Genomic DNA, 17,927 nt, shown 5'->3' with positions numbered 1-17,927 from the left:
ACATTTTATTGCTACATGTGAACAGGGCTTGACTGAAGTACAAGTACACAAAAGGTTAAGGAAATTTGGATACAACCAAAAAAACAAAACTTGAATACATTTATTAGAATACATAAACATCACAGATTGATGGTATACTCTGGAACCACCTAAGAGTGTCAGAGTGTTTTTTTGTTGTTGTTCCATCTAGCTGTGTGTTATTTATGCAGGCTGGCAAAGCAGTAGCAACAGCTAGAAAGAGGGAGCAAGTGAGCTTTCTGGTCAAGAGTCAACCTTTAATATTTTAGATAGTTGGACACTTTTCTGCTTTTAGACTCCATTGTAGCAGCGCTGGAAATATCCTGACGTGACATACCTGCATTTGATCAGTCATCCACAAGATTTAGAGTACCGGAAAACTAGATGACCCAAACACTGCTAAAAGCTGTTATTTTAATATGAAAACAACCGGTGTTCAGGGAGGATTTATATGCCTTGTCTTCATTTTATCGGATGCTGTTTAACTTTTAGCATTACACTTAACTTCAATACTTTAAAGCTTAAGTACTCAATCTTTTTTCTGTTTAATGACCATCCAAATAAAATTCTTGTAACATGATCAACACCCCTTTCTTTTACATGAATCATTCATATTACATGATGATAGGGATATACTCAAATCACTATGGAATGTCACTGATTGATTTAGATAGATGGTATGTTAAAAACAGTTTTGAAACTAAAGGGAAGCTGTAAAAGTTCATCCACTATTCACTCCTGGTCAACATAAACACAACAGATGTGCACGTAATGCTAATTGGTATGTCCATTGTATAACATAATCACTTCATGGGTTCGTAGGTGTCATGTGATTGCTCTATTGTCTCCCGCTGGCCGTCTGTGGACCTTGTGTGGAGAGCTGTGAGCCGTTCTAGATGGCATTGGATCTGTCAAGGCTGTGTCAGTTCCACATGATACCCACAGCCTTTTGTGCTGCTGCTCTGTTCAATGTACACATTGTCCGAGGGTGAACACTGAAAAGTCCTGGGAATTTTGTCTGAAAATGCAACATATCTGGTCGGCATTCCAAACTGCTTCCCCCAGAAAGTGCATATGGAGCATGAAGTAAAATTATACATTCTTTGCAGCATATTTTGTCTGTAATGTTACGATCTTTCTTGAATTTTGACTCGGCCAATGGAACAGCTGATTTGGTCATTGCATTGTCATCACCACACTGCAGCTTTCTAGAAAGATCTCTTCTTTTGTTGTGGCCTCATGTGTCTTATCGGCCTGTCATCAGCCCACAAATAGCAGCCTGTTTTTTGTACACCAAAGTCCTGTTGTTGTTTAGGCAAATCTCATGTCTTTTGTGTTAACTGTGTTAGTGAAAGGTCGCCAAGAAGACAAATGGATTGCCTTCAACTCATGCACATGGTGAAAACATATACAAATTGGTTAGCTATTGTATTCAACAGGAGGCATCACAAAGAATGGATAACCTAGCCCATGTAATATCTAATTTGTACTGTTAAAGCGTAACTCTCGCGAAAATGCAACCTAGGTTGTTGTTTTTTTGTGAATGTACCCAAGTCAAACTTTTGTTTAAAAGCATAGTTAGGACGTAAGTGCCACTTTATGATTTACTGAATTATTGTTTTCAGTCAAATGGCCTTTTGACTGGGAGTGCTAGGGGCACTACTATGATTTTATCAACATTACTATTTTTAAAACCCTAAGAAGGCTCAACACAACATGAAACGTTGCTCATCAGGTATCATCAGGGGTGATACACATGATCTCGAGTTAAACATGAACATTGTTTGTGTACACAGAGACTTTTTAACTGGCAAGATAGTGGCGAGCGGAAAAACCAAACATCTTTCTTTTTAGTAAACTCTGTGTACACAAACAATACTCTCAATGCCGAGTTCATGTGTAGAGCCGCCGGTGATACTTGGAGCAAAGTTTCATGTTGTGTCGAGCCTTCTTAGTGTTTTAAAAATAGTGATTTTGATTCTATCATAGAAGTGCCCCTAGCACTCCCAGTCAAAAGGCCATTTGACTGAAAATAAAAATACGGTAAATGTTAAAGTGGCGCTTTTGTCCAAATTATGCTTTTAAACAAAAGTTTGACTTGGGTACATTCAAAAAAAGACTCTAGGTTGCATTTTGGCGAGAGTTATGCTTTAAGTTCATGTGTTCAGTGATTTTTCACCAGTCAGTGGCATGATGTTTTGTGTCTTATGTCATAAAGTATGGGATGTAATATTTACACTCTACATAATTCCTATAGTTGACAGCAAACCTCCTAAATGTTTGAGTATTTTATACCGCCACGTTGTGTTTGCTGACATCTTGGGTAAAACCAGTTCTAGAAGCATAAGGTCCACCTTTAGTTAAACTGTGATTTATCAGCTCACTCCAAACGACAGCCTGTTGCACTTTCCCTGCATCTCCAATTGTGTTCAGTTGCTGTGGAAGGCCAATGAAATATTAACATGGGTAACCATTATGGAAAGGAAAGATGCAGGCTGGTGTTGAAAGTGGAAAAAGGTCACTATATGTCCTTAGCATATTTTATTTTAACCATCTGTTTTGTCTTATTGTAAATGAAAACTGTATTTTGTGGCCTCTAAACAGCCATTAGACATCTATTCAATTGTAGCTGAAATTATAAGTAGATTAATTAATTAGTCGGTAATGTGCATATATCACTCATGTCTGGACATTAAATAGAAAGCTTCCACTGCTTATCTTGGCATAGCATAAGATAGAGACACACTGCTAGCCTTCCTCTGCCACCTATAGAACTCACAAATTAACAGGTTATGTCTTGTTCTTTTGTGGATTTTGGGGTTGTTATACGCCAGACTCTTTCTTGGCAGCATAGATTGACTGCCTTCATTGACTTTGGTTTTTTGCACAAATTAAAGAAAACGTATACAACATGTCAAATTTTGGTAGAATCATTCTTCAGTGTTAAGTTTTATATTGTATTATTTCTTGATAAATATGTGTGACATTAGTAAAAGTAGTGCAGTGCCTGTTGAATATATTTTGAATATGCCTGTTTGGAAGGGGCCGATTGCATGACTGTGGTATTGCTGCTTGTCGAATTCTTCAAAACAAAATTGTACCCCAAAATTACTTACAGAAGGACCCCAAACCACTTCATAGGCAACTCCCCTGTATACCCTACTACTGACTTACTGATTTACCTGAGAGAGATTGATTTAGAATGTAATCACAAAATTTCACAATGAAAATGTAGAGTAATCAGACATTAGCGTCATGGACTGGTGGCAGTGCGCTACACACCCGGCCCGTTATGAGCGCTAATCAGCACCTATCTGTGTTGGTCAACCATGTGTGCGTGCATGCGTGCGTGCGTGCGTTTGTGCGTGCGTGCGCGCGTGTGTGTGTGCGCGTGCATACGTGCAAGAGAGAGACAGTGTTGTGTCGTATGATCATTAACAAATTTAATGTTTCCGCAGAGGTGTAAATTACCATACTGGTTTAGTGGCTTGGCAATTACTGGTGAGGTAGGCGATTTGATTCGCGGGGGTACTTTGGCAACAGTAATGTTATTAGTTAGCAGTATACTTAATTAACCCGGGGTGAGTCTGATAAAAAGTGGTTGTCTGCCCGGTTTAGCTCTGACATTTTCTCGCATCACACAGCGCTGTGAAGTAATCTCAGAGATTACTTTATATTCTGCCTCTGTTTAGAAGTGGTGAATGTAGGCTACAGCTCAAAGCAACTTATTACTATACGGTGTCTGGTTTTTGTTTGACATCAGTGTTGGCAAATGGTTTCCTCTTAGCGAAAAAATAGATTTGAAAAAGCGTAGCACCTTTATTTAACAATCGCAATGTTCCTTTCAGCTTGTGCTCCAGGAAAGTGAAAGGAAGTAAGTTTGATACATCCAGCAATCATGTAGCTAACGTTGAAAGCAGGAAAAGGGAAAAGAGTCAAAGGCGGTCCCAAACTTGGCACTGCACTTACTCTTGTCCGTCGCAAGACACCTGTCAAGTTACTAACCATTCAAGAGATATGCACATAACAAATGAATTTATAGATAGATAGAATATCCACAAACTACAATTAACAAATCACACCCCAAGCTTATTTTGTTTATTTTGTTTAAATGTAATGCATGGTAAAAACAATGTATGTTCCCCTTTCTTTCTGTCTCTGATGTAGACAACAACCAGTCTGATGACATGCCAATCATAGCAGTCATGGTGGCCCTGTCCTCCCTGCTGGTTATCATCTTCATCATCATCATCCTCTACATGCTCAGGTTGGTGAAGTGCCGTCACTGTTACACATGGCACACTAAGTAAGAGACCTGTGGGGAAGGCCTATGGTGCTCCTGTTGCCATGGCAATGACTGATTGGCATTCAGCTGTGAGACTGTGTGTCTATTTGTGTGTGCGTATGCATGTGAGAGAGACTGTGTGTATTAATATATACTTTGATCTGTGTTGATTGGCAGGTTTAAGAAGTACAAGCAGGCGGGAAGCCATTCCAACTCCTTCAGACTGACCAATGGTAGATCAGAGGATACAGGTAAAACAGCTATACATGCATTAGTTTGTATCGTCTTTAGATTTCTCAACAGATGTGGCCGAATACGCACTGAGCGTTAATTTATTTGTTTTGCTTTCGATCATCAAATGCGTACAGCTGGTTTGACCAAACTTGTTACTCTGAGTTGTTTCTGATAAGACTTGATTGATCTTGCTTCCTTAACAGATAACATTTTGCAGAAAGCTTTTGTTCATTGTGATTACCTAACCAACAGGGCTGCAGTTAGCTCCCTCACAATGTCACAGTGTTGAATCACATCGCCATCTGGTGGGCATCTTTAGAAAAGACACCAAATGGTGAAGTCAGTGTTACTTGTTGTAAGGCAACTCATTTTCTCACCCTCTTCTCCCATGTCTTTGTTTCCACCTGTATCACCCCTCCCATTCCTTCCCTCTTCTCCTCACTCCTGGCACCTCCCTTCCTGCTCAACTGCACAGAACTTCAGAGTGTGCCACTATTGGCCCGTTCACCCAGCACAAACAGGAAGTACCCGCCTCTTCCCGTCGACAAACTCGAGGAAGAAATGAACCGTCGCATGGCCGATGACAACAAGCTCTTCAGGGAAGAGTTTAATGTATGGCACACTCAAACACACACACCTCTGATAACATACTGGTCCTAATATTCACCTTTAACCCATATCCTTGTATCCAAAATAAGTGAGTCCCAACCAGGGTTACCTGTAGCCCAGGGCGTATTTCAGTCCCCAGTGGCTACGTGGAATGATCCTGGAATCTTTTTATCATTACAAGCGCAACTAATTTAAAACAAATTGAAAGCTTGATTTAATTTAAAAAAAATCATATCCACATATTTGTTTTTAGGAAGTATTTGGAGAAAAATAACCATCCAAAAAAAGATTACAAATGAATGTGAGGCTGATCTTTAGTACACTTATAGTCACAGTAGTAAGTAAGCCACCAGTTACAGTAGGCTGACTGCACGCTACATACCTCCCACCAACCTGACACAGTTGTAACTCCTTAAGGCCACGTTTTGCAATTGAGTGTGCATGGAAACTAGTTGGCAAGCTAGCAAAGTTGAAAAAGTTGGCAAAACAACTTATGGACAAATGGTTAGCTAAAAGAAGATAAAGATTTAAAGATAGTAAGTTATAGTTGGCTCATATCAATAATTAACAGCTGAAATAATTAGCTTCCATGATGGTATTAGACATGTAACTTGTAAGAGCTCCCATTATTGCATTTGTCAGATGATCAGTCTAATGCTGCAGCACATTTGCACAAAAATACATTTGTGGTTATCTGTATTAAACACACAGCGGCAAAAAGATGAAGCCTACAGGAAATGATGTACAGGGTCACACAGCATGATTTGACTGAAATGCTTCTGTCTGCTTTACCTCCCTGTTATCTAATTGTATTTTTTCCGTGTGTTTAGTCGCTGCCAGTCTGCCCCATCCAGGCATCATGCGACGCTGCTTCCAAAGAAGAGAATAAAGAAAAGAACAGATATGTCAACATCCTGCCATGTGAGTGACGATAGAACCACAACACTGTCTGACATTAATAAAGAAGCACTCTGTGTAACTGAGTTTTTATATACCATTTCGAGCTTCTAGAAACATCACCAGTACACTCGTGTTTATGATCAAACGGCCGACAATCATAGACAGACAAAAGTGATTTACTGAGTTATATTTCAGTGGGAAGAATAAAAACATTGTAGTGTACCATGTGTCATTAAAATGCTCTCTCTCATTGTGCTCCTTCTTCTCTTCATTTTCTCTCAGATGATCACTCCAGAGTGCATCTCTCGTCTCTGGAGGGAGTCCCAGACTCTGACTTTGTCAACGCCTCCTTTATAAATGTTTGTATAAGTGCAGCATTTTGCCACAAAAAACATTATTCTGCTCTAAATATATTGTGTTACATCCTAATATCACTTCTTGACTTCTTTATTTTGCAGGGTTACCAAGAGAAAAATAAGTTTATTGCAGCTCAAGGTAAGGATAAAGGCTTTCATTGGCAGCCAAAAAAATGACGTAGTAGTTTATTTACCAAACTAGCTACCTGATAATTAGCTTATTACTTGTCCTTTGAGTTTCTGTATCTGTCTTGGCCTCTCAGGGCCCAAGGAGGAAACGGTAAATGACTTCTGGCGGATGATCTGGGAGCAGAACACAGTCACCATTGTCATGGTGACCAATCTGAAGGAGAGAAAAGAGGTAGGGGAGCAGAAGCGATGATGATGCTTGTGTTTATACTGTGTGTCTTATAAGAATATACAACAGCTTCAAAGGACACTTATGCATTTAGTATAGAATATACTGTACATCCACAGTTGAGATGTAAAAGAGTGGTTAACCCTGTTTTAAAAGCAGCAGGGACCAAAATCACCTTCAACCTCCGCATTGGTTTCATGTTTAACAGGTCTTTATTTTCAACGTATTTTTTTATCTGTAAAGTTAGTTGAAGGTGCCATGCCACACGTAATTCATTACTTTGTGTTAATGTCTAAAGTTCTACCATGGACAAACATTTTGTGGAAAAAATGTCTTGGTAACCTTCTTTCAAGTCATTCTAATGTGTTATAGAAAGCCGGCAGGAAGACTCAGCTCAATTTGGGCCAGTTCTCAATAACTAGCTAAAAAGACCTAAGCTGCTTGACAGGCTATCAGCATCCTTTACCCAGCACAACTGGGCGCTCATGAATAGTAATGAGTTCAGGCAACATGATGACAGACTGACCAGCTTTTGTAATTGGCCTGATTTCTCCACTTATTTCTTTTTAGTGGCTAGAGCTGACAGAGGAGGTATCAGTTCATTTTCAGATTCACAACATAACACAAACACATATGGACCTAACATATTATTTTTTTTTAAAGCAAGGAGAAACGGTTTTGTGTGGCAGGACACCTTTAAACTGGGGATGTTTTTAAACCCCTGTGTGAATTGTTGTGTGAGGGCAAGCATGATGAGTCTTCAAATCCCGAGTTCACCTGTATCTCTCTCTCTTTGTACTCCTTCTCTCATAGATGCAACATAGTGAGAATATTGTTCATTTGGATAACCTCAGTTATATTCTCAGCCTTTTTCTCCCATAACTGAAACAAATTGAGGCTGTTATTGCACACCGTGTTCTGAGTGTGCTCGACTCTCTGTGTTTTAGTGTAAGTGTGCCCAGTACTGGCCGGACCAGGGCTGTTGGACATACGGGAACATCCGCGTGTCTGTAGAGGACACAATGGTTCTGGTGGACTACACAATCCGCAAGTTCTGCATCCAACAGGTAATATCTTCTTTGTTGGATACCAGGATATACATGTTTAATTCTGTGTTCATCCTCCACACGTACACAAGAAACACTGGTATAGTTTTTATCCACAGTCATCTTTTGAACAAGTATCAGGGCATGCGCTACAGATTAAAAATACCAATTTTGTTGTGGCTTGGTCTATGACCTGGTTGTATCTCAGGTGGGAGATGTGTCTGGGAAGAAGCCTCAAAGGCTTGTGACCCAGTTCCACTTCACCAGCTGGCCAGACTTCGGGGTGCCCTTCACCCCTATTGGCATGCTCAAGTTCCTCAAGAAAGTCAAGAATTATAACCCCCAGTATGCCGGCGCCATTGTGGTCCATTGTAGGTAAGTGGATAGAAGCTTACACTCTTACTTACGCCTAGTTTGTTGTGTGTCTTTGTTTGCATGCCACATACAACTCACAACCTGTCATATTTCTGTCTGTCAGTGCGGGCGTGGGGAGGACAGGTACCTTCATTGTAATTGATGCCATGTTGGACATGATGAACACTGAAAGGAAGGTGGACGTGTTTGGCTTTGTCACCAGGATCAGAGCCCAGCGCTGTCAGATGGTCCAGACTGATGTGAGTCCAGTGTCGACACACATGAATTCAGTCTTTCCCATGATGCAGTGTTTTCAGTTTTTGTTTGTTTTTGTCTTCCAATTTCTCTTCACCACCTTCTCTCTGTCCCACAGATGCAGTATGTGTTCATCTTCCAGGCGTTGTTAGAGCACTACCTGTATGGAGACACAGAGCTGGAGGTGACTTCTCTGGAGTCCCACCTAGCCAAACTATACGCCCCCTCACCTGGAGCTGGCTGCAGTGGGCTGGAGGCTGAATTCAAGGTCTGTTTCCCTGTTATAATTTCCCAAAGAGACATTTATCATACCTCTGCATCTAAACTGTTTAGGGTGAGAACAATTGGTATCCGAAGTTCTTCTGACATATTTATTTTGCAAATGCTCTGAGGCTTAAGTTGGGATTGCTTCTTTTTAGAAACTGACATCCATCAAGATTCAGAATGACAAGATGAGAACTGGGAACCTGCCCGCCAACATGAAGAAGAACAGAGTCCTGCAGATCATTCCATGTGAGTGATGCAGCTGTGGGTTTATACTGTATTGGTGATGAGCACCATGATGCGAATAATGGAATTGCAGATGTATAGTCCCTAAGTCAACTCTAAAAAGCTTTTTATCAGTCAAAGTTAATGTTTCTTCTTGCTTCTAATAGATGAGTTCAACAGAGTGATCATTCCAGTCAAACGAGGAGAGGAGAACACAGACTACGTCAATGCCTCTTTCATTGATGTGAGTGTGATAGCAACTGGATAAGAGTGGATCATTTCATTAATGCAAGCAATCGATTGGGTGTTTAAAGTCTGCTTTTCTCCCTCCTTTCATCCGCCCTTTCCCTGTGCACATCACTTCCTGTCATTTCTTGCATCTGGTCGCAGGGCTACCGCCAGAAGGACTCCTACATGGCGAGCCAAGGCCCGCTGCAGCACACCATAGAGGACTTCTGGAGGATGATCTGGGAGTGGAGAAGCTGCTCCATTGTCATGCTTACTGAGCTGGAGGAGAGAGGGCAGGTGTGTGGATGTGTGGGGATGCAAACACTAGTATTAGATATCAGGTCAATAACTGGCTAAAATAGAAAATTGATATTGGATACTCTACTCAATTCTAACTTGACGCCACCAGTCTTGTATAACATGGTAATAATCTGAGGAAAATGTCTGGATCTTTAGTGGATATCCAGCATTTCTTAATGATGTCATACATTTAATAAAATGTGATCTAAAGTATTAGTGACCAAGTTATCCAGATGTTTTTAAATGCTACTCCAAAGTAATTGCTGAAGTTGATCAGTCCTACCAGGAAATCATCTTTAATTGCCAGCACTGGAAGTTTAGAATCCAGTTATTTCCGGCAGACATGATGGATTTGATGTCAGTTCCCTTCTCATGCAAATGTAATTAACGATTACGGTAGTTTGAATTAGTTTTTCTCTTTAATAGTTTATTACTGTTTCGCCATCTGGAGAATTGTATAATTACTATCCAGAGATATAGATGACATTAACATTTTAGATTTCTTTGAAATGTTCAGAATCTTAGCATGCTGTTAAGCTTCGTAATTTGACCATTATGGGTCCTGCAGGAAAAGTGTGCTCAGTATTGGCCTAGTGATGGAGTGGTGGTCTTTGGGGACATTTCCATCGAGATTAAAAGGGAGGAGGAGAGCGAGAGCTACACAGTGCGTGACCTCCTAGTCACCAACAACAGGGTAACAAAAGACAGATGCTCCCAATACAAACACACTGCATGACAAATATTATCAATTAATATCGTGCCTTTTGAAGCCCTGACAATATACCAACAACAATCATTGCAATTCTAAACTAATTCTTCTTTTATGACATTGTCCATCTCTCCAGGAGAACAAGGCTCGGGCGGTGCGTCAGTTTCATTTCCATGGCTGGCCAGAAGTGGGCATCCCCACTGACGGTAAAGGCATGATCAACATAATCGCCGCGGTGCAGAAACAACAGCAGCAGTCTGGCAATCACCCCATAACTGTGCACTGCAGGTAAATGATGATGATGTTTCTACCTGTATGTTCCAGTTCAAGAAAAAATAGGAAACAAAGCCTGTGATAATAAGATAATTATATTGATCTTGTGTGTTATTGTTGCACAAGGTGATGCTTCTGGCAATCAAGTGGGCAAGTTTGTGTCTGGGACATTGTCGCAGCTCTTAAATCACAGGAAAACCGCTCAGGAGAATTGTTCTTCTTCCTTGGGTCATTTGAACTGCAGCCAGAAATAGTGCTATGCTCTTTCTTTCTTTTTTCTTTCTTTCTTCTGTGTGTATGTTACACATGCACATGCTGTTGCATGTTGATGTATGTTCTGCCTATTACAGCTAGAGATGTTCCGATACCATTTTTACTTTTCCGATACCGATTCCGATACTTGTGGCGTGGGTATCGGCCGATACCGAGTACCCGTACCAGTGTGTGTTAAAAAAAAAAAAAAAAAAAAAAGACTGTTATATATTTTCATTGTGGTAAGGCCTGCTCAGGTTAACACTTTTTAAAACGTGCAATTAATAGCAGCAAATGGAAGCCATATATTTTTAAATAGAACAGTATAAAATGTAAAACATGAACGTTGGACTTGGGATTTTCCACTTTTCTAGAACCCCCTCAATTGATTCGGCAGGTTAATGTGCCAGTATGGGACCTCGGAACTCGGTGGGGTGCAGCTCCGCACTTCGAGGGGTAAATGTAGACTCTCTGTCCACCCAGTGGGACGTTAAACTCAGCAAAGACACGGGGGAACGTCGGAGCGCCACATGTCCGTGGTAAAGCTGTCTGCATGCACGTCTTGCCCAAGCCTACACGAAACGTGTCCCTAACTGTCTCGTATAATTGGGTAGCGCAGTTTCGGAGATATATTTACAACCTGGCAAACCGTACCTTGGCTTCTAATGCTCCGTTTAAGCGGCGAATCCCAATTTTCGACAACAGACAGGGGTTGGTGATCCAGTACAATAAACTCCCAAACTTTGTTTGGGGTTATCGTTGTTGCTTTTTGGCTGTTTTGGGGAATGTATCTCGTCGCTGGAAGGCAGTTTCCAGAGTTTGCTGCTGCACTTCGTCCTTTTTCCCCCGTAGCTTTCGTAAATTCGTTGTGCTCTTTAGCGTGACGCGTCTTCAAATGTTTAATTAAGTTGCTGCTGTTGAAGTTTGCAAAACTCGTGCCACCCTTGAAATTGCTTCTTGCATATGTGCATGTTGCCGTCTTACCGGTGGGAACATCCACGGTAAAGTACAGCCAACCTGCCGACATGATGCGCTAATGCTAGCTTGTTTTAAGGAGGCGTTAGGCGATCAATTCTTCTTCGCCCCTCTAAAACAGCAGCGCAACTATTTCAAGAGTGGCGAAGAAGAACTGTGTCCGAGCTAACGGAGCTAACCAGTAAATAGATTCTATTTTTATGGTTTATGTGGTATCGGATCGGTTGCCTGGACTCCAGTACTCGCCGATACCGATGCCAGCATTTCGGCAGTATCGGAGGCATTTCCGATACTGGTATCGGAATCGGAAACATCTCTAATTACAGCGGTATGTATATTGATGTTTATATTTATGCTTGTGTGTGCGTGCATGCGTAGTGCTGGTGCTGGTCGGACGGGGACTTTCTGTGCGTTGAGTACAGTCCTAGAGCGGGTGAAGGCAGAGGGCATCCTGGATGTCTTCCAGACAGTCAAGAGCCTCAGACTGCAGAGACCACACATGGTGCAGACACTGGTGAGTGGCCCTTTGAACCCTAATAGGGAAACACTTTAGATTATTCTTTTATCATAAGGGCCCAATAAGAAACTAGTCAATCTCCTTTGAAAAAGTGAGACATTTGCTCTCCTTACATTTGTTAATGAATTTGTGATGATCCCTTTTCAAAAAATGCATAAGTTGCAAACAGATTGAATCCCGAAACCAAAGCTTGATTTAATACTACTGCTTAGGATTTATTTATTTACGGGTAAGGGTATTTCTCAGCACAGGGCATCTCAACAACTTGGGTATTTCCATTAATATTGGTATTTTAAATTGGGCTCTAGCCAAGGAGTAACTGGTGAGGTTTTGGTAGAGGTTTGAAAATAGGATTTGTCATTAAACATATTTTTTTAAACTGTGGAACATATAAATGTAGAAAGTTGATGTCAGGTAAGAAGGTTGATACTACTCTCCTGTTTGTAAGGTAAATATCTGACTGGATCCAGTAGCTGCTTAGCTTAGCTTTGCTTAGCATAGCATAAAGGCTGGAAAGAGGGTGCCATCCTGGCTCTAACAAACATGTTATATCTCGTTTGATTATTCTATAAAAAAAACTGGACTATTTTCTGGCTGAGACCAGTTCCTGGCAAGAATTGGGGGTTACTGGTCCCAGTTCAGTTAAAAATAGCCCAACGTGTAACCCACTCAAACCTTTTCTGGTACAACCTCTAAATACAACAATGAACCTGAAAATGAGCATAATATGAGCACTTTAAACTACAGAATAAAATAGAATGAATAGAATAGAATAGAATGCCTTTATTGTCATTATACACAAGTACACGGTACTTGTGCAACGAGATTAAAGCAATCCCTTTACAGCGTTGACACAAAAAATATGAGAATATAAGATAACAATGTAAAATATCAAAAATCAAAAATATAAAGTCAGTCACAGCTGTGTGATTGTACTGCTGTTTGTACTGTAAGCCTTAAAGGGATCAGTGATTGATATGTGACAGATTTCAGAAAATTAGTGTTAGTAGTTCCAACTGACAAAGCTGTTTCTCCTGTGCCCTTTCCCGTCCTCAGGAGCAGTACGAGTTTTGCTACAAAGTGGTCCAGGAGTATATAGATGCCTTTTCTGACTACGCCAACTTCAAGTAGGAACCTGCCATGGAAGGATGGATGGATGTCTGCAAACACTTCACACAAGCATATACACGCCCCAGAACACACACACACACACACACACACTCACACTCACACACACATACATTACCATGCAGAAAGCTGCATATTCCCATCTGATGGATTAAAAAAAGAAAAGACTCATCACAGCTTGATCTGTGGATGGGATGAACTGCCCGCAGGAAAAGGGAATCAAGGCCTCGGCCCGGAGGACAGGGCAGCGCAGTCGGACAGACAAAATAACGCAGATGCCTTCTTGAAAATTTTGTAATATTGGTCTTGTTAATACAGCCCTTCACCCCTATTTGCTATTCCCCCACATGTATATATACTTAACTGTGTTGCATCTTATTACTTTGGTTTCAGACACAGTTTTGAGTTTGGCTGCATTTTTGGGTGGCACCTGTAATGTATTTTATTGGTATAAATATATAAATATATATGACTATAAATCCAACGCTTTGGAGGCTAATGTAAAAAAATCCAGAGTCGAGGCGATGATGTTTGGATTTTTGTTTTTTACTTTTTAGGGACAGAGACTTAAAACATTTTGGCTTGGCCAGAACCATGCTGTAGCAACGTGTGTTGTAGCAGAACATTTACAGCCAAAATCTGGACATTTTTTCACTCCTAGACATTCATACAGTACACGCGCACTCACACAGACACAGACACACACACACACACACACGCAGAGTCTTGACACATATTTAGTTCCATCTATCGAGCCACTTGAAAATCTATCCCCTTTAAGTTTCAGGGTTTCAAAAATCACAATTGGATATCATAATATCTGTGATGTAGCTTATAGATTCAGCTTGACCCCCTCCACACACACACACAGACACACACACACACACACACACACACACACACACTTATTCTCTTCCCTCACCCACACACCCATGCACACACACTTAAATACAGGAGCCATTAATTTGTGTGTCTTTGTTTGAACTAGAGCTTAAGCTAGCAGAGAAGACTGTTTTGACATCCCTGTCTTCTATCTGCTGAGTGCCAAAGTCCTTGTCTCCCTTGGTAATGCAGCTCTGCAGTCTGAAACCATGTTTAGACATTCAGTACAAGACCGCTATTTTACTGTTCAAGGATCTGTAACCAACACACTGTTGGACTATAACAGGAAGTTACTGAAGTAGAAATAAATACACATTTTTTTACAGCATACATTAAAGAGAACTGGTCAAGCTTTTATGTTGAATCTAAAATCTAAAATAATTGTCATTTTATTTACAGTATTGTTACAATATCTGCAACACAACAACACAAGTAACCCCATTATTGCATCATAGAAATCAACGTGTTATATACCCAGCATGTTTTTTTTTTCTTGTTTACAGACGCACGTCAGTATTTCTTGTAGATTGTATTGAGCATTTCTTTTCTCTAGGGGTGTCCTTTGAGTCTGCCTGAATTAACTCTCATTTCTTACGTCTTTTATATCAGCCTTGCATCATTACGCTGTACTATCACTTTTAAAGAACAATTCCCTTTTTGTTTTCCACCATGAACACTGATGCTGAAGATTGTCTCTTTTAATTTGAATGCTGTTTCTAACATATTCCTCAAAGAAGTAATACATTGTTACTTAAATAATGGAGGTGTGCTATGCCATGTTGGCTCCGTTTTTCTTTATTTAATGGCTGTCCTGTGAGGACACAAACACTTGAATTACAGTGTGTGTTGGGGGGTGTTCAGATGAGGTTACATTGAGGCTATGCACTCAATTGTGATAAATGATGTCAGTTAACTGCAGGGCTTCAGGTCAGTCATGTCATCTTGTTCAGTTTAGGAAATGACTGATTTTCAAATTGAAATCTCATCTTCAAAGCTGACTCACATTTAAATGGTTTTACTCCCCACCAGAAGAGTATTCAGTTTTCAAGCCTTGCCTGGATTTGAATACAATTTAATGACATGATATTAAAATTTTTATTTAAGACTTTTCAAGCTATATCAATGTTTATTTTAATGGATAACAGCCCCATTCTTGTACATAATTGCTTCCCACAACATTCTAAATCACACCAACAGTCCCTTATTAAATTACTTTTCCTTGCGTGAGGAGCACAATCAATCCTAATTTATTGATAGTGGACAACGTCATTAAAATTACATGCTGAAATTTTTTTTAGGAAGCGTAATGCGTTAATGTTAATTCTTGAACACACATGCACTATTTGCACCAAAAGCAAAGCCCTTAAAATACAGAACCAAATGATTGATGAGGTCAGGATGATAATATGGCCTAAAAATCAGAATATGGCAACTATATTACCTCTTTCAGGTCTCAAAGCCCCGCGTTAAGCCTTCTGTAAGCCCCATGTAGGGTATTAAAGTAGCAGGTATTTTAATTGACCAGTCACTGCAATTGTTGGCTATTTTTGCATCTTCATTGTTGTTTCAGGTCTTCTTTCATTCCATTCATCAAGTGTCCAAACTATTTGTTAGGTGCCATTATGTTTTTCATTTATTTACTTTGTCACTTATTGTGTCTTTAGTTAACAGAGGAGGGGATGCTTTTTGTTTGCCAATTCTGTCTATGCCTAAATTACATGGGTTTAGTGTGTGCTTGAATCGGGACTGTCTCACTGCAATTTGACAGCAAAACTTGACACTGTGCCAACCCATGACACCCACTATTTTGCTATTATGGTGAACTTAAAAAAGTGGCTCACTTGTAGATTTTTAAAAACTAAAACATTAAAATATGTGCTGCAACCACTGTCATCCTGAAGGCTGTCCTTCGCATTTTCCCTACTCGCACGTATTTTCTCAACTGTCACCTGCAGACCACTGATACACCTCTTTGTATGACAAATCAATAGGGCCAAAACGAAGAGCGGGTCAGTCATCCTTCCTTTTACATTCCCTCTAGACGCATGTCCGTTAATTCCTTAATTGTGCAAATCAAACTAACATTGAGGTCACTTTTTAAATAAATTCTTGATTAAATTGCTTAATTTAATTCCATATCACTGAAAATTGGTATCCATGACAAGTAATCAATTGTGGGTACCCGAATGTTCAACAGAAAATTATAAATTTCCCCCCCCACAACAAAAACTATTGCATATTTTATGCAAAATCACTAAGGGAACCACACAGTTGCCTGTGTTTCATATGCCTTTATTCCTGGAGTTTTTCGCCAGTGTAGTGTTTTGAATGACCCGGAGAATTAAAATACATCTCCATTTCTAGAGCGTCGGACTGGAAGAAGACTAAAGTCCAATGTCCTTTATGTCTCCTGTCCAGCTCCACTCACTGCTGTCCACTTATCGCCTTCTTTTCCTTTTTTACTTTGTCCAAGGACAAAGGCCCACTCGCTTTTGTACATATGTAAGGTTATTTATATTTCATTCCTGTCTGCTGCCTTGCTTATTATATTTTCTCCTCCCCCCTCCCCCCCTTCTTTTTTAAAATAAAAAATATGTATATTGAACTGTATCGGGACCATTTTGAAATGTATTAGAGATGTTTTGTTTTGGCCATTGTTTCATTTTTAATTTGGTATAATTGTCTTAAGCAAATCCTATTTTTTAATTTGCCAATGTTTGTTTCTAGTGTTTTGTTATTCAACATTTGAATATATGTATATATAATTATATATATAATAAAATTATATATAACACTGATTCTTGAAATAAGGCAAAACATGTCCCCCATCAAATGTTGCATTGCCTTAAAAAACAATAAATCATTTGTTTTAAAAAAGCTTTAAAAGTTGAATATGAAAGACTTATGTATGTGTAGACCCTTAGCTTTTTATATTTATATTATTTCATAGTAATTTTACAAAATACCGGCACTGTACTATGAAAGCCCATGCAAATAACTCGTCCTCAGTAGAGGTCACAGTACCAAATTGCAAAAAAAAGGGTTTAAAATGCACAAAATGCACAAATATGATTTGAGGTTAATTGCATGGCTTAATAAATATCACAACATACTTAAAGTGAACATTGCATTATTTTGTACTTAACACAGCCTTTCAAAATCTGTCATCAATTCACGTCAACTCCGTCAGAAATTTTTCAAATTAAAATAAATCAGGCATATTTTGGTCAGCTTTAACCCTGAGGACCCCCTTTGACGTCTTCCTGTCAATGGATGCGCAATCCAAAACATGGTCTTGTAATTTTACATTTTTTTAAAATATTCAGCCAATTAGTTGAAATCCCTGTGGTCACAGCTTTTATGTGTCAACACTGTCTTCAACGTAGGGGTGATTTCAATCAGAATTTTAGAATCTATGTTGGTATTTTGGTTTAGTTTAGTGCAGCTGGAAAGTGAATAAATCAAAATGGCTACCATTACTAGACATGATTAATTTAAAAAAAAAAACTGTTGTTTTGTCAACTCCGTCAGACGTCAACTCTGTCAATATTTTGTCTGACGGTGTTGACATGTAAGCTGACGGAGGTGGAAAAGTCGCCCCAAATACTTATTAAGTTATGTAGAACAACTAGATAACATGATCATATTATCTAAGTATACATGTTGATTGACTTAACATATCTTAATATATCTAAATGCCAAATAACTTTTAAAATTTGTTTTATTTGTACTGTAGGCAGACATGGCTAGACAGAAACG

The 17,927-nt window shown here is 39.6% G+C and overlaps 1 protein-coding gene across 3 annotated transcripts in view; it reads left to right on the top strand.

The window, feature by feature from the left end:
* ptpra (protein tyrosine phosphatase receptor type A) overlaps positions 1-13,439 on the top strand; it is a 28,805-nt gene extending 15,366 nt beyond the window's left edge. The window contains exons 5-22 of one of the 3 annotated variants that reach the window (XR_004331805.1): positions 4,186-4,285; positions 4,481-4,554; positions 5,013-5,149; positions 5,977-6,067; positions 6,329-6,541; positions 6,666-6,763; positions 7,708-7,827; positions 8,015-8,181; positions 8,285-8,420; positions 8,534-8,683; positions 8,835-8,928; positions 9,072-9,148; positions 9,295-9,429; positions 10,001-10,126; positions 10,278-10,429; positions 12,020-12,155; positions 13,215-13,356; positions 13,387-13,439. Coding sequence is in view for 2 of the 3 variants with exons in the window: in XM_032514707.1 (XP_032370598.1) it covers positions 4,186-4,285; positions 4,481-4,554; positions 5,013-5,149; positions 5,977-6,067; positions 6,329-6,541; positions 6,666-6,763; positions 7,708-7,827; positions 8,015-8,181; positions 8,285-8,420; positions 8,534-8,683; positions 8,835-8,928; positions 9,072-9,148; positions 9,295-9,429; positions 10,001-10,126; positions 10,278-10,429; positions 12,020-12,155; positions 13,215-13,289 (2,081 nt within the window). In the remaining variant the exon portion in view is untranslated. Of the gene's footprint in view, positions 1-4,185; positions 4,286-4,480; positions 4,555-5,012; positions 5,150-5,976; positions 6,068-6,328; positions 6,542-6,665; positions 6,764-7,707; positions 7,828-8,014; positions 8,182-8,284; positions 8,421-8,533; positions 8,684-8,834; positions 8,929-9,071; positions 9,149-9,294; positions 9,430-10,000; positions 10,127-10,277; positions 10,430-12,019; positions 12,156-13,214 lie in introns of all 3 variants that reach the window. The other 2 variants (XM_032514708.1, XM_032514707.1) reach the window with 2 other exon arrangements.
* The last annotated feature ends 4,488 nt before the right edge of the window (positions 13,440-17,927 follow it).

This window comes from Etheostoma spectabile, chromosome 4, assembly GCF_008692095.1.
Source record: "Etheostoma spectabile isolate EspeVRDwgs_2016 chromosome 4, UIUC_Espe_1.0, whole genome shotgun sequence".
In the NCBI taxonomy this organism is placed as follows: Eukaryota; Metazoa; Chordata; class Actinopteri; order Perciformes; family Percidae; genus Etheostoma; species Etheostoma spectabile.
Note: the sequence above shows the minus strand (reverse complement) of the source record. Positions and strands in the feature narration are given on the sequence as shown.